This window comes from Actinia tenebrosa, unplaced genomic scaffold, assembly GCF_029948245.1.
Source record: "Actinia tenebrosa isolate PJP-AT-01 unplaced genomic scaffold, QUT_ActTen_1.0 PGA_scaffold2__45_contigs__length_23673736, whole genome shotgun sequence".
In the NCBI taxonomy this organism is placed as follows: domain Eukaryota; kingdom Metazoa; phylum Cnidaria; class Anthozoa; order Actiniaria; family Actiniidae; genus Actinia; species Actinia tenebrosa.
In genome coordinates, this window is record NW_028292579.1 from 7,291,518 (window position 1) to 7,307,472 (window position 15,955).

Below are 15,955 nucleotides of genomic sequence, written 5' to 3' on the forward strand. Positions count from 1 at the left end.
GAAATTTTGAAAAACGTGCTAACTGTGCTATGTAAAGCACTTGGGGGTTGGATCACGCTACGCGTCGTGCTTCTCCTAACACTTCTCTAGTGCTCTGCCAAACCCCGCGTGCTTTATAACTGCACAAGCACGCGGGCGCGTTTTCTAATCCTTCGTAATCTCTAACAACCGCGTTTAGGGGTTAGGGGGGAGGGGTCAGTCGTCTTTTCCGCGCCACAAGGGTAGGTAGAAAATTAACAAATTATAAAGCTCTTAAATCGATCTGGTTAGTAATCTCTGTTTAAGCAATATGGTTTTTTCTTCTAGTACTAGCTATCCTAACGCCTTAGAGCATTCTTGAGTCAAAAAGATATGCCAATCCGTCTTCCTGGTGTTTGGGCCTGGAATACGTCATATGGTGTGGGCCAGTGGACAACAAATGGTAAGGGCACAAGAGTTGATGAATCATAATTTAACACGCTGTAATAAAACACTTCATATTTATTACATTAAACATATGACTTACAACTTTACCATTTCTTCTTCATAAATAACACAAAATTCAAACCACAAGAGCTTAATATTTAGTACTCTGCAATACGCATCGAGTCTTTTGCATGCTTCATATACTTCTTAAATCAAAATTTCCTCTTTTGATAGAAAATATCATAAAAATATCACCTATACTTTACAACTTCTGATACATCAAACATTTGACTAAAAATTTTTGCATTTCTTTTTTATAAATAGCAGAGTGCAAACCATAAGAGACACGCAACGAGACTTGCATACTTCATATACTTCTTAAATCAAAATTAATTTTTTGAATTTAAATATTACAAAAATACTGATCACATATAGTTTTACAACTTCTGATTCAAATTATTTCTTTGAGATGGCTCTTCACCGTTCATTATATAAATACCTCCGCATTATATTAGCCAAGTAAATAAATAATCTTATATATATTTTCCGTCAGTTTTAAAGAAAATAATTATTTTATATATTATAATACTTTGGATATCATTATACAAAAAATACGGTTATATTTAAATAGCATTACAAATATTGCCTACCATATCACTCATTTTTTTATCGCATGATATTGTTATATATTTCTCTTTCAACATTAAAATTAATTTTTCCCTTTAATTTGCGTAAAAAAATTATTCATTATTTTTTATATATTATTCTTGACCCTCTTCAATTTCAAAAATTCTATATTTGGACTTGTTGTAATAATATTTAAAACCACTATCACCCCTCCCCCCTGCTCTCCGCAACATGCACGAATTAAAGTTAACTATATCAGCCGTTATTTTTCTGTATGTCTAGATCTCCACATCCTTCATTAGCGAGTTCATCTGGCGCTTCAGGTTGAAGGTTGAGAACAATGTCATCGTAATGGTCTTCCTCAGCAAGGTGGCTGTCAATAAATTCGTGACACTCGATTGCTTATTCAGTCCATTATAACTTTCTTCCGATTAAAGGGAAGTTTCGCTGTAGCTATAGGAATCGATGCCGTCTATCTCAGATTGACACCTGTCAATCAAATCTTGACTCAGGTTTGTCTTGTGTAATTTGGCGTTAGTTCCTTCTGCTTGCGAAAGAAGAGAGACGTCAGTGCAGCTGTAAGAATGAAAAGGAATGTCTTTGTAGAGCGAAGGCTTTCGTACTAATCTGTCGCTTGAGCTACTAACGGATCTTTTGTTTAAAAAGTTATTTTTCCATTCAACGAATCCGCTGTCAGCTGTTCCAGTCGACAACTGAGAAGAAGAGCTTTTATTAGAGTCACAACTCAAGTCAGAGGTGCTTAAATTGCTTGCGAATGTTTCCTCGGCTATCCCTTCATGGGGAACCTTGTCAGACACATCTGTCTCCTTAGTGCGACTGTCTTCATAATCATGATTATAGTTATCCAAGCTATCGGTAACCTCAATGTCGATATTAGTTATTGACGTCTTTTCGCCTTCTTCTTCAACAAACGTCTTCACTGTTTCTTTCTCTTCAGATTCCCGGACTGTTTCCAAGGTCCCCTCGTTATGAATAAGGACACAGGTCTCTGAAGCACGTGAATCAAACAGTACTTCAGGTATAGACTCTAGATGTGGAGCCTCTATAACACTGTGGTTCGTTGAGAACAAGCTGGAGTGAGATCCATGGAAAAAATTTCTCAATGAGTTGGAGAAATTAGGTCCAGTGTCAGTATTTGATAACGCCAAGTCTTGAAAACTGGAATAAGCTGAAATATCGCGCTGATCGTTCTCAGAGACAATTGTGAAAAGAACAAAGCTTGATCGTTGAGAATCTGAAGTGCTGCCATCAAGAAAGGCTCTGTTTCTCTTTAGTAAATGATGCGCGACACTCTCGTCCAACAGATTTGCCATATGTTTTTCATCGACGCACGACAAGTCGTATCGATTTCCATTGACAAAGCTACCAAAAGCTTTACTTTTTACTGTAGTGAGATCCTGTTCTAAGTTGGGTTTTGCTAGGGTTGGTGGAGTCAGCCAAGGAATGAGGAACATAATAGTCATACCAGTGAGTAGTAGACCCCCCGAAAGGAAGAATACAGCATTGTAATCACCAAGATGGCCATAAAGAACACCTGTTGTCAAAGAAAACATAAAAGAATCAATCTTCGATACTGGTGCGCTTCTTTGCTATGAAGAGACGCGATTTGTCATTACTGATGAGTACCAGTAACAACGCACTAATTTGATTTTAATAGGTTGATCCAACGACGGGAATTGGAAATCCATGATACGCAACTTGATGGTACACGACAGCACCACGATATAATAATTGAGCGAAGACGATCTTTTCTTAATTAAGTTGGCCACGTTGTATGTATGTATGTATGTTAAAAGAGAATTGGAAATGCGCAAATTGTTTGCGGGCGACAGACGTTTTACATGCAGACATCATCTAATGCTAGTTAAGAATTTATGAACTTTTCCTAGAGAGACTAAAAGTCCTCAAAACGCGCAAACATAATCCAATAATAATCCAAGGGAATCGGAATTCTGTGACCTGTAGACACGCAGTTTGATGGCGGACAACAGGCTTTCCAACTTACAGATCGCAGCTTTTACAAAATAACGTTAGTGCAACAATTTATGATATCACGCCCGCCACTGAGACGTCTATGAAATGCGTAGCTAACTTGTTTGGGTCTAGTGATTTTAGGCCCGCTTATTTTAGAATTCTTTCTACTTAGAATCACTTGGGTTTTGTACAAGAAATGAATGTGAGAAAACTTACCCGCTACTACTGGTCCAACGGTCATTGGTATCGAGACAACAGAGTAAACACTGGCAACAGCGCCGGCCATCAATTCCTTGCCAACAATATCATTAGTTATTAAACCAATTGATACTGTATAACCGCCATCGAAGAATCCTTGCACGACACAGTAAGCAACCAAAGCACTGTAGGACTTGGCAAGGGGAAGAAGACACGTCGAGACGGCCATCAGGAGTAGTGAAGTCTGTGCTATCCATAGACGATTTGCGCATTTGACATTGGATAGCTTTCCAACTAATAACTTGCCCGTTGTCGAGCTGATAGCAAAGATGCTGATCAAGGACCCACCCTTGGAGGGAGGCACACCTATGTCTTCTGCTATTAGTACCTACAGCATAAACAATCTTGGTTAACTTTATTTGATTCAAAATGGTATATAGATTTAAACAGATCGAAAATCATGATCATACTCAGCCACATTAATGAATATGAAGCTGAGTAATGACTAATTGCTGCGTGCACTCATCAGCAATATCAACGGATATTACCCGAGACGAAGTATATTTTTATTACTTCTTAAAGTGTGCGTGTGGGAAGAGAGCTGTTAAGTGTACATGTCATCTTATTGTTCTAAATAAAACGCGCACATTTTCACGAAGCCAGAAACCCATACGTCTGGGGCTGTGTTGGGCGTAACTGTGAAAATATGAAAGTGGAAAAATACTTTTTTACTTTTTTAAAACTATGAAGCAATAATGAAGTAATAGAAAACGCTCGCGCGTGCTGTGTGCAGTTATAAAGCACGCGGGGGTTGGCAGGACACAAGAGAAGCACGACGCGTATAGGAGTGCTTCTTCATACTTTCCGAGTGTTCTGCCATTCCCCAAGTGCTTTTATAACTGCGCACAGCACAGCAAGCAAACTTTTTTTCTTTTGTGTAAATGCGCAGCTTGTTTCCGGGCGATATAATAATTATAATAATTATAATAATGATAATGATGATGATGATGATGATGATGATGATGATAATGATGTTGATAATTCTATTAGTGAAAACGATGTGAAATAAGAAAAAGCAATAAATGCAGTAAGAAGAAAAAAAAACAACAATAATAATAAAAAATAATAAAAAATAATAATGATAATACTTACAAGATACATCAGCGGGATATAGCAAACAAACATAATAAGAGTCATGGCAATCGTCCAGACGACAAACCCCTTGTTCTTCCAATGCTTTCCTAACTTGAATAATCTCAAACATCCCCTAATATTTTGCTTGCCGTCATTACTGTCTATTTGCTTTAAAGTCTTCTCATGAAAGTCGTTGATTGGTTCTTTTAAATTGCTTTCTTTAGAACTCTTCAGAGGTGCATAAGATAGACCAGCTAAGAAGCAGAAAGCAGACATCCCTGCCAGGATCTGGAAGGCAACCTTTACTCCGTATCTTGAGAGGAGTTGTTGAAGCAGAAGTGTAATAATCAGTGTACCGACTCCTGAACCTGACACTGAAATCCCGCTGGCTAAAGGTAAATACACGTAAAAGTACTCTATCAAAGCCCCAAGTGATGAGAAGAATAGCAGGCTTGAAGCAATGCCATTCAGCACACCAAATGTAAAGTACATCGTTGTTATACTGTTTGCAAAAGAAGTTAGGAATCCAGAGATCGCTAGTAAGGCACTACCCGTGCAGGCGACTATACGACAACCAAAACGCTTGCAGAGGTAAGTAGACAGAGGGCCGCAGAAGTATGTGAGGCCAATAGCAGTAGTACCAACCCATACTGAAAAAAAAAAGATGTATTAATCCATGCAATCAACTCCAATATCAACCTCTCTTTCTACTTTCTTTCTCTCTCGTTCTTTCGTTTTATATTTCTTTATTCATTAATTAATTTCCTTTTTCCTATTTATTTCAATTTTTTTTATTCACTTATTCATTCACTTTTTAATTTAATTCCTTTTTTCCTATTTATTTCCATTCATTTATTCCCTTTTTCCTATTTATTTCCATTTCTTCATTCAGTCATTCATTTATTTATTCATGGTCCCTTTTTGCCATTTATTTCCATATTTCATTCTCTATCTCTCCTTCTCTTACTATTTTATTTGTTTATTCTACTTTATTTATCCACCCACCCATCCATCCCTCTTTTTTCCTCTCTCTCCCTCTCCCTCCGTCCGTCTGTCCCTCAAATTGATTCCGATTATTAGTGGTTAAAAAAATTTTACCTACGCCTATAATATCATTTGCCTTCATTCAAAATCGGCGATCTATATTTCATGTATTCAAGTCAACCCGGTTATTTAAAAAGATTTCATTATTTCAAGCAGCATCTGGTTTACTTCCTGTTATTGCACGAAAATAACTGGTTTTAAGAATAATTTACGTGGGCAGAGAATGAGCTAGAAAGTATGGCAGCTTTGTAAACAGCCTTTATATTCCTGAATTTTATATAAGTTTAAATTTTATAGTTATATTAAAGTTAAAACTTTTTTTAATGGGAACATTTTAAAAAGAGAATATTCGAAAAATCTTCAATATCGGGACCATTTCGCTTTTGAACGGAAAACTAAATTTAAAAATTTGACTAGCTTACAGATTCACTGAAAAACGATGATTCTATTGTACCGGTTAAAAACAAAATCGACTGATTGACCTACCTGTTGCGGATTCACTGCGGCCAAATTTGTCTAGCAAAGAAACGAATATAGTCCCGAACGAGTTCTGTAAGCCTATCACAAGAACTTGAATGAAAAATGAAGAGAAGCACACGACCCAAGACCAATACGTGTCTGTGTTCCTTTCTGTAATCTTTACCAGCAAAGATTTCATCTTGATACGTGTATTTCGTATTTCAAGTATATTCTTCGATATGGGATGTTGGTTTTTCGTCGCCCTTGTGACAATCTTCTAGCGCACGAGCTAAAAACTCAACCCAAACGACACGAGCTTTCTTTCTCTTTTGAGAACCGACTCTTGATTTCGTTGATAACAACATTTTTAATGCTCGTTTTTCTGGAAAAGCAAAAAGAACCGGTTTTTCAAGCCGGTTGAAAGCAAGTCTTATCTGTTAAACCTACCAAAAAATAGTGACGTCACAACTGACTACCGTTTATTGCATAATTCCAACGACAGCATTGATCGCTTACTATTCATTAAGCTAACAGAGTACGTAGAAACATAAAATCAATTGAAAATCTGCTCCTATAATTTTTTATGATCATCCATGATAGAATAATATAAGTTTAGAAAAGTGAAAATGGTCGTTAAACGCTTCTATGAGGAAGTGTGCCACATTGTATTGCGTTACTCAATAGTTTAGCCGACACAAACCTGCCGAAAATCCATTCAAATGCAAATACAGCCTCACAGGAAACCATTTGAGTGTCGCTTTTCTTTCGAAATGGAAATTTTTTAAAAAACATTTTGTGTAGATATTTTCCCCCCGGTGTTTTTAAATCTGAAAGCCAAGTCACTAAGTTATTAGGATAGTAGTATAGGGAATGGGGGTTCCAGCGCAATCTCAACACGGGGTAAGACCCGCGTCAAAAATCCACCTACGGACGACCCCCACTCCAAGTGTGGTTGAGGGCAACAGCGCACTTAAATATGTTAGTCTATATATGGAGTGCGAAGAATGTAAGAGAACTTTTAAGAAAGAAGCGGATTTGAAAAAGCATTTGAAAATGAAGACGAAGTGTATGAGCAGTTATGATTGTGGATGTGGTAAGAAGTTTGAGACTAAGGTTAAATTGTTTTAGCATTGTCAGGACTGTGAGTACGACTACGACGACCTAAAAAGTGCTTGGTATTAGGTATAAAATGTTTCCTATTATATAGATGGAATCCCAAAGCAACTTCAGCACGGTGTCAATACCCGGTAACGGTGAGATTGACGTTAGACAGTTTTGGCGTCAGTCAGAAAGGAAGGTTAAAAGGACTCTCCGAAAAGGTATAGAAGAATTAGGAGCCCTGAAAGCGAGCATAATGGTAGAAGTAAGTTTGTCAAAAGACGAGGTAATGACGACAGCAATGTTGCGATCAAAGTCGTTAGTGATATTAGAATCCACGAATCTGGATAGGTCACTCAGTGAAGCCTTAGAAGCAATAATGGAGTCGCTGTCTAACTACACGAAAGGAGGATCGGGTTGGACAGTAGAGGAGATTGAAGGAATAGAGATAAGTATAGCCAGGTACGTACCCATACGAGGGGGGAGTTACGTACCGCTACCAACGTGGGTAGAAAGGAAGAAGGCTATTGTAAACGTGAAGAATGAAGACAATCGATGCTTTATGTGGGCAATCAGGTCTGCACTGTATCCAGCAGAGAAGGATCCCTGTAGGACAAGTAAGTATCCCACAGATGATTTAGAGTGGGATGGTGTGGAATTTCCCATGCAGTTGATAGACATCCCCATATTTGAGGAAATAAACGATCTAGCAATTAACGTTTACGGAGTCAGAGAGCAGACGATAGTACCGTTAGTTCTGTCAAAAAGTAAAGGAGAGCGCGTACATTTATTCTACCACGGCGGACACTACTCATGGGTTAAACACATTAGCAGACTATTCTACAGACATACTAAGCACAAAGGCAAAAAGTACTTCTGCGACTGCTGCTTGCTGTCATTTACATCCTTAAATACCCTAAAGAAACACGATGAGATCTGCCGCGGAGTCGAAGAAGTGGCGCAACGGATCCAGATACCCACCAACAAAGAGCTTTCATACGCAGACCATCAAAAGCAGATGCAAGTGCCTTACGTGATATATGCAGACTTCGAAGCGTTGATAACTAAGGAAGAGCAGAAACGTGGCGCCACGAATAAGGTAGGATTACACGAGATCTGCTCCTTTGGTTACATAGTAGTCAAATCAGACGGTAAAGCAAACCCTCCTGTGATTTACCGAGGTAAGAACGCAGCTAATGAGTTTCTAGAAGCATTGCGAGAAGAGGAGGGGGAGATTAGAGAACAATTAAGACGTCCAAAGAAGATGGAATTTACCAAAGAGAACCAGGAGGCTTTTAACAAGGCAAAAAAATGCCACATTTGTCAACATACGCTTCTTCAGTTTGGAAGACGAGCCAAGAAAGCGTGGGATGAAGATGGAAAGTATCTAGGAGAAGCTCATTTTAAATGCGGGAAGTATGCTAAGAAAGGTGAGAAGCCGGGAAAGCCCTCCACGCACTGCATTCATTGCCACAAAGCATTTGTTGAGGATTTCTATGTGGATAAGGTTAGGGATCACTGCCACATCACTGGTAAATACAGAGGAGCGGCTCATTGGAAATGCAATATAAACTTCAAAGTAAATCCAGACATGGAGATTCCGGTGTTCTTTCACAACCTCCGCGGTTACGACTCCCATTTGCTACTACAAGGAACAGACGGCTCCGACGTCAAATGCATACCCAACAACAAAGAGCGCTACATGTCCGTAACTGTGGGTAAGCTGAAGTTCTTAGATTCGCAGCAGTTTATGGCGGACTCCTTAGCAAACCTCGTAAAGTATAACACCAACTTTCCCATTTCCAGTCAATATGGCGCGGAAAGGAAAGGAGTCTACCCATACGAATACATGGATTCCTGGGATCGATTCAAAGAGTCCCTACCACCCAAAGATCGCTTCTACAGCACCCTAAACGAGTCCGGTATAAAGGATGAGGAGTACCAGCATGCGTTAGACGTGTGGGAAAAGTACTCCTGTGAGAACATGGGGGACTACCACGACATCTACCTAAGGTCTGACGTAGTGCTGCTTGCAGATGTTTTCCAAAGCTTCAGAAAGATGGCTATGGAATATTACGGATTGGATCCCGCTAATTTCTACACGGCTCCTGGGCTCAGCTGGAGTGCTTTGTTAAAGAAGACAAATGCGCAGTTGGATCTCCTAACGGAATACGACATGTATCGGTTTATGGAAGACGGTATTCGTGGTGGCGTATGCGGGCCCAGCCGACGTTACGCCCGCGCAAACAACCCCTTAGTAGAGCACGACCCAGAGAAACCAGCCACATACATTTACTACCTGGATGCGAATAACCTTTATGGTTGGGCAATGTCACAGTACCTACCTGTGAGAGACTTCGAATGGGATCCAGTGAAGCCGATAGACTTCTACATGCAGGTAGGAAAGGAGGAAGACAAGGGTTACGTTTTAGAAGTGGATCTGGAGTACCCAGAGCGCCTGCACGACGAACACAATGAGTTCCCCTTAGCACCAGAAGCGATAGAGATACCATTTAAGCAGCTAAGTCCGCTGCAAAAGCAAATGTGCCCTGGTTACAAACCGTACAGGAAACTAACTATGAACCTGATGGATAAGAAGAAGTATGTGGTACATTACCGCAACCTGCAGTTCTACGTGCGACACGGAATGCGCGTAGAGAAGATCCACAGAGTCCTAAAATTCACGCAGGAACCCTGGATGCGCCCCTACATTGACTTTAACACGCAAAAGCGTACCGCAGCGAAAAATGACTTCGAGAAAAACCTCTTCAAACTGATGAACAACAGCGTGTTCGGAAAGACAATGGAGAACATCCGCAAGCGCGTAAGCGTAAAAATAGTCAGCACCAAAGAGGAAGCAGAAGCATACGTGTCACAGCCAGGCTTCGTTAGATACGTAGAAATGCTGAACTTCTACGTGATTCACATGAAAAGGGCAAACCTCTTACTAAACAAGCCCGTTTACACAGGCTTTACGGTGCTGGATCTATCGAAGCTGCTTATGTATGAGTTCTACTACGATAAGCTTAAGCCAAAGTACGGAGACCGCTGTCGCCTCCTGTACACAGACACCGACTCCCTAATTCTAGAAGTGCAAACGGAAGACGTTTACAAAGACTGCCTCCCCGACATAGACGAGTACGACACCAGCGGTTACCCGAAGGAGCACTTCCTTTACTCTGCGAAGAATAAGAAGGTAATTGGGAAGATGAAAGACGAAATGTTAGGAAAACCCATAGTAGAGTACGTGGGTCTGAAACCAAAGATGTACAGCGTGCTAAAGTTAGACGGCGTAGAAAAGAAAGCTAAAGGCGTAAAAAAGTACGTGGTTAAGAAGGACATTACGCACGAGTCCTACCTCAACGTATTACGAACACGCAAGGAACAGCGGCATAAGATGAACAGCCTGCGCAGCTATGGTCATCAGATACATAACGTCACGCAGGAGAAGGTGTCGCTGTCTGCATTTGACGGTAAGCGATGGATGTGTGATGACGGAGTGCATACGATAGCATTCGGACATCACACGATAAGCAGTTCTTCCATGACGAACCCACGTGTGGGGCCATCGTGAAGATAATACAAGATGGGCTGACCCTTCTTAGCTATTACGCTTCGGATCTGGTAAGTTTCCAAAGACCAATTAGGATCCGTAGCTCTTTTGGATCCTCCTTCTAATTCACCCGGTCCGTAGAGATATCGGACTGTGACATTACCTAATTTTTTTTCATGGGGGAAGACCGCCCTCGAACTTCTGACGTAGGACTTGTGTTCCACGTGTTTCTTCTTCATAGCATCCTTGGGTTTTATTCCCGTAGCCCTGGCCGCCTCGTTGTTCAAAGCCGCGACGACCTGGGGGAGCCGCTGTGTCCATTCCCTGTTGCGTTTGGAGGGATCTTCCAGCTCTTTCCAATACTGGTACCCAAAGAGACGCTCGGCCAGGGTCTTATTGAATCTTTCGACGATGCTCTGACCCCTGTGGTACTCTGCTTCGGCTCTCCTAATCTTGGTGTCGTGGTCTTTCAGGGTCTTAGTAACCACGCCCATGAACTCTGTCCCCGCATCCACTTGCAGCAGCTTAGGCCATTTCAAGACGCGCTTATAAATCCTACCTAGGGCTTCTGCGACTTCCCCAGAATCCTTGCTGGTTATGGGTTCGGCGTCCTTGTATCTGCTTGCGATATCAACTACGGTCAAAGCGGTCTATAGGTCTTTCTTCTCACCTTGTCGTGCGGTAAGAAAAGCAAATCTGCCTGATGAACTTCATTAGGGGTATTTACGGTAAAGCTGGGCCTGGGAATGTACTTCGGCACGGGAAGATAAACCTGCCAGAGGGTTTGTTTTCTTAGCCAGTTCTTAGCCGTTTCTTCTGATACCCTGGCCGCGGTCGCGAGTTTCTTGATAGCTGACGCCCCTTTCCAATAACCTTCGGGCCCATAGTAAATCCTTTTAAGTTTGTCCTCTACGCGGCCCATTATATGAATAGAATCGCGCTTCGCTTGATTCAAGCGAAGGATAGGACAAGATTGATCTTGCGTCCGTTGAAATCCACCGTCTCTCCGTCCACCTTAATGGTGATGTTTATGCTTTCTACCAAATTAGACAAGTCATAGCTCAAAGAAATGGGAGTGTATTCTACTGGGTCAAATGGATTACCTTTGGGCAGAAACTTGGACATAAGAGAAGACTTTTCTCCATTGTTGTAACTATGAACCAAGTCGCAATAGACTTCGTAAGAGGATGCGACTTTCCATTTCACAGGTATGGCTGTGTTGGTAATTTCCTTGCCTGAGGCACCTAGTAAAGATCCTAATGCATAAGCTTTTCCTAGGGTTACCGAGAAATTGTTAGGAAGATTATGTTTGAAGGTCATTTCGTGCGGCAGCCCTGTGGTGAGAGTATAACCGCGCTTGGCGAGCTCCTTAGCAAGGGTGATTGGCGTGTAATGTCCATCGGGTAGCATTACGCTTTGATAATTGTTAGATCCCTTATGCACGGTGACCATACCATTGACTAAATTATACCAAGAATTGTACAAAGAGCAACTAACCAGCCTAACCTTATGGGCTTTGATGGGGGGGGGGGTTCAGATAAGTGGTAAAGTTATTCTTGTCGCTTTCCAAAAAGACGATCATTATATTCTAGGCGCCAAAGCGCCAAGCTTAGACTAAATACGTCAAAGCTACGCCTCCCGCCAGCCCTGCGACTCCTACAAAGACCAATTCATTGTCTTTTTGTTTCTTAGAAGGCTGATAGTAATTCTTGAACTGAGGCTTTCTTAACCCCGTTAATGCCGCGGGGTGTGCTTGCGCATAGAGCTTAAAGGCGTAGTCTGTATTTTCGAAGTTCTTATCCGCCTGCATTTTGTCTTGGTAGTTCTTGTCCAACCAATCCCTGTAAGCTTGTCTTTTTTCATTCCAAGCTGCAACGTCTCGCTGATATTTCTCCAGCGCTAAGTCGTGTCTCTTCCTTTCGGCGGCCAAATCTCCGCTGCGATCACCCCTAACTAATCTATCCAAATATTGACCACCATAATTAGCTCCAGTGAATGCTAAGGCTGCAATAACTCCACCTGCGACCACGCTAGCCATATATATTAGAAAATCACACCGTAGGTAGGTACTTTTCCTTCCGTAGGTAATCCTTTACCATGATAGCCCCGCCAACGGCAGCGGTCATCTTAGCAAAATTAGCGAAGCTCTTGCTTGGGTCTTCAGTAAAGTCTTCTTTGAGCACTTTCTTACCTACCCAACCAATACCCGCAACGATGGAAGTAATGATAGCTGCTTCTTCAACAGTTTTCAATAACGCGGTTGACATTATATTACAAAGCGAGAAGGAAAATCTAGGTCGCCACGGCACGTGGTGATAAATTTACTCCATTTCAGGGATCTTACTTTTTCTAACAGCTGGTTCCACAGGTGCGCGATACGTTGGTGGTTCTACCTTTTTCGTTGCCCGCCATTGTAAGTAGAGGCTGCCTGCTGCTATAGCGACTCCTAACGCGCCAATGACGTACCCAGGATTGATAAAGGATTCCTCTTCTCTTTCCTCCACCTTTTCTTCTTTTTTGGCTTTGTTCTTCCTGTTCATCTCCGCGAGCTTCTTTCCGGCAGCGACTCTGCCTGGAGATTTAGCCTTGGTAATCTTGGTATCTTCTACGGGAGCCTTTTCTGGTTGTTCTTCGGTGCCACTCATCTTATATTAAGGGACTTGAAGGACTTGACAAGTAACTTGGTTACGACTTGAGAACGACTTAATAATGACCTGACTAAGTACTTACGAATGACTTGACTAAGTACTTACGAATGACTTGACTAAGTACTTACGAATGACCTGACTAAGTACTTACGAATGACCTGACTAAGTACTTACGAATGACTTAACTAGGTACTTGAGGCGACTTGATCAGGTACCTCAGCAAGTGCCGCCTGGAAGACCTTTTCGACTTCTCTATCCTTCTTGAAGTCCTTCCAAGAGGCACCAAAGGTGCCCGCAAGTTCCTTCAAGTCGACGTGCTGAGCTACGTGCAAAGCCGCAGAGGCGACTGCCATTAACTTACCGCACTTCAAAGACAACCACCCACAGGTTATCTTAAGTTCTTGGGCGATGACATAGTCCTCGCTGATGTCCTTCCGCAGTTGCTCCACGTCGTCTATAGGCAGCGCAAGTCCGAGAAGCTTGGTGGCCAGCTTAATGGCTGAGTCTGCTACGGCGTCCGTGGTCTTACTTGCAAGGGCAGCCTCATACCTCTTATGGAACTTCTTAACCTCCTCTTCCGACAGCTTATTAACTTGCTCATGGGTAAGTTCCTTACCTATCATTTCTTTGCACTTCCCCGAAGACACCAGGATGTTAAGTTGTTCCTTGAGGTTACTTTCATCTAGCTGAGTGGGGACTTCATCTAAGAGCTGCTCAATCTCCATATATGTTAATGGAATACGGAAACCTCAAAGAGAAGATCATCTTGGAATGTTGGTGCGTTTTTAGGTGCCGCATGTATTCATGCAACTGTTCCTTGGATATCTCACCACCGTAGTCGCTTAAGATGGTTTCCAGGTCACTCCGGCTCGGAGTATAAAATACGACCAGGGAGCCTATGTTTTCCCTGAAGGGCTTAGAGACGCTGGTAAGCTGCTGCGAGAGCAACCAAACGCTGATATTGTCGTGTCTGCCGCTAAAGGCGAGCTTCACTAATTCGGAGGTGCGCCTTTTTACGTCGTCCCCACAGGCAATGTCATCCAGTATGAGGAGTGTCTGTGTATCTTTAGGGAATTGCTTGTGCCAGAACTTAAGATGTCCAGATAACTCATTAGGATCTAAGATATCTACGAAGAAGTCGTCATCTTTCACTCCTATGCCCGTCCAGGTGCGGTTATTCACGTAGGTGGGGCATAATAGCACGATATAGTCGAAGCGGTATCTAAAGGGTCCTAATAGCTGCTCTACCACGAAGTGGGTCTTTCCGCAGCCGGTGGGTCCTACTATCAGAGCGTTACAAGGCATGTGATCTGGGTTCATATATAGATGGAGCCAGTGGAAGCAGTAAGAAGGATTGCCGCCGACGCAAAGGATAAAAAAGACACCATAGAAATGCAAAGGGAGGAGATAGACCGGTTAAAAGAGCGCGTGCAGGAATTGTACGATGAAATGTGCGGCCTGAAGCGCGCAGAAAGGTTTGGTGCGCTGATAACTATGGCAACGTGGGCTAAGGAGTCCGTTAAGGACTTCATGCGATATCCCCCGTAGAATGTTAACAATAAGGTTAAATCTTTGTTAAGGATGCCTGGAAACTATTTAAAAAGTGTCTTAGAATGTTAACAATAAGGTTAAATCTTTGTTAAGTCGCCCATAAGCTATTCCAAAAAATGCCTCAGAATGTTGACAATAAGGTTAAATCTTTGTTAAGTATATGTGGAAACTATTTAAAAAGTGTCTCAGAATGTTGACAATAAGGTTAAATCTTTGTTAAGGATGTTAAATGGAGGCTAAGATACTGTGAAGTATATATGGACTGTTTGATGTGTAAAAAGGTGTTCAGCACCAAACAAAGACTGCAATACCATGTTCGGCATGGAGTTTGCACGAAGAAGCCAATTAGTAAGGTTTGTAAGGATTGCGGTAAGGAATTCAGCACCGTTCAAAAGATGCAACAACATCAGGATAAACGCATTTGTGGGCTTTGTAAGGACTGTAATAAGGAATTCCTCAACCCCTTTGAAATGCAGCAGCATCTGAAAAGGGGCGTCTGTAATCGAACCAGACAGTGTAGTTTCTGTAATAAGATACTTAGTAGTCGTCAACGTTTACAGACGCACCGGAGAACGCATGAAGTGAATTATAGGTTTCTCTCCCGCGCTTACGACTTGGAAGGCGTGGATTGCTACCAATGTGCGGATTTGATGTGTCGCTGCCCGCATAAAGAGGATTACTTAAGGAATCGCATAGATTACCATAAGAAGATAGTCCGTACTTTCCCCTCTTTTGAACGCGCCGAAGGCGTTCCGTGGACTAAAAGGGAGTATTGGAGGCAGGAGTGCGATCGTTGTGGTTGTGTTAGAGAAGAGGAACATATCTTCAACTGCCTTAACAAAGATTTAACCTTATTGTCAACATTCTGAGACACTCTTTGAAATAGTTTCCGGGGTGTCTTAACAAAGATTTAACCTTATTGTCAACATTCTGAGACACTCTTTGAAATATATGATACGCAATAGCATTTCTTGGGGCCTTTAATAGTAAAGCAGGGTTTGTGCAAAGAGTCTCAAATCCTGATCTTATTTTTCTTGTTGTTTGTTAGGGATCATCAACATTTAACAAAACAACAAGAATAATAGGAACCCCTTTTAAGGAAGGTTGTAGGATATATGCTAGCCTACGCAGCCGCCTTTCTGGGAGGCATTCTAATTACCCTTTCAATATATGGACTGTATTACTTGCGAACTACCTGCCGACTGCATTACCCCTCGTAAGCCGCGTAAAAAATACACCTGCC

General features: G+C 41.8%; 2 protein-coding genes across 2 annotated transcripts; both read right to left on the reverse strand.

The window, feature by feature from the left end:
- Positions 1–465: 465 nt before the first annotated feature.
- LOC116305388 (monocarboxylate transporter 10) lies at positions 466–6,384 on the reverse strand. The gene is made up of 4 exons (XM_031715295.2): positions 5,890–6,384; positions 4,378–5,009; positions 3,244–3,613; positions 466–2,587 (listed from the first exon to the last, which is right to left on the reverse strand). Exons 1-4 carry the CDS (start codon positions 6,059–6,061, stop codon positions 1,464–1,466), a joined length of 2,298 nt encoding a protein of 765 aa, XP_031571155.2. The 5' UTR covers positions 6,062–6,384; the 3' UTR covers positions 466–1,463.
- On the reverse strand, positions 6,084–15,582 carry LOC148909122 (uncharacterized). Its single transcript, XM_089033835.1, has 2 exons — positions 13,523–15,582; positions 6,084–6,244 (listed from the first exon to the last, which is right to left on the reverse strand). Exons 1-2 carry the CDS (start codon positions 13,884–13,886, stop codon positions 6,084–6,086), a joined length of 525 nt encoding a protein of 174 aa, XP_088889961.1. The 5' UTR covers positions 13,887–15,582.
- Between the last annotated feature and the right edge of the window lie 373 nt (positions 15,583–15,955).

What these genes read in the sequence shown, in the direction of transcription:
- LOC148909122 (XM_089033835.1), bottom strand. Translation starts at nt 13,886, where the DNA reads ATGGAGATTGAGCAGCTCTTAGATGAAGTCCCCACTCAGCTAGATGAA. An exon ending in GTGGTTGTCTTTGAAGTGCG is followed by an intron (nt 6,245 to 13,522) that starts GTAAGTTAATGG and finishes TTGCTTTTCCAG; the next exon opens with AAAAACGAGCATTAAAAATG.
- LOC116305388 (XM_031715295.2), bottom strand. Translation starts at nt 6,061, where the DNA reads ATGAAATCTTTGCTGGTAAAGATTACAGAAAGGAACACAGACACGTAT. An exon ending in CCGCAGTGAATCCGCAACAG is followed by an intron (nt 5,010 to 5,889) that starts GTAGGTCAATCA and finishes TTTTTTTTTCAG; the next exon opens with TATGGGTTGGTACTACTGCT. An exon ending in CGTTGGACCAGTAGTAGCGG is followed by an intron (nt 2,588 to 3,243) that starts GTAAGTTTTCTC and finishes CTTTGACAACAG; the next exon opens with GTGTTCTTTATGGCCATCTT.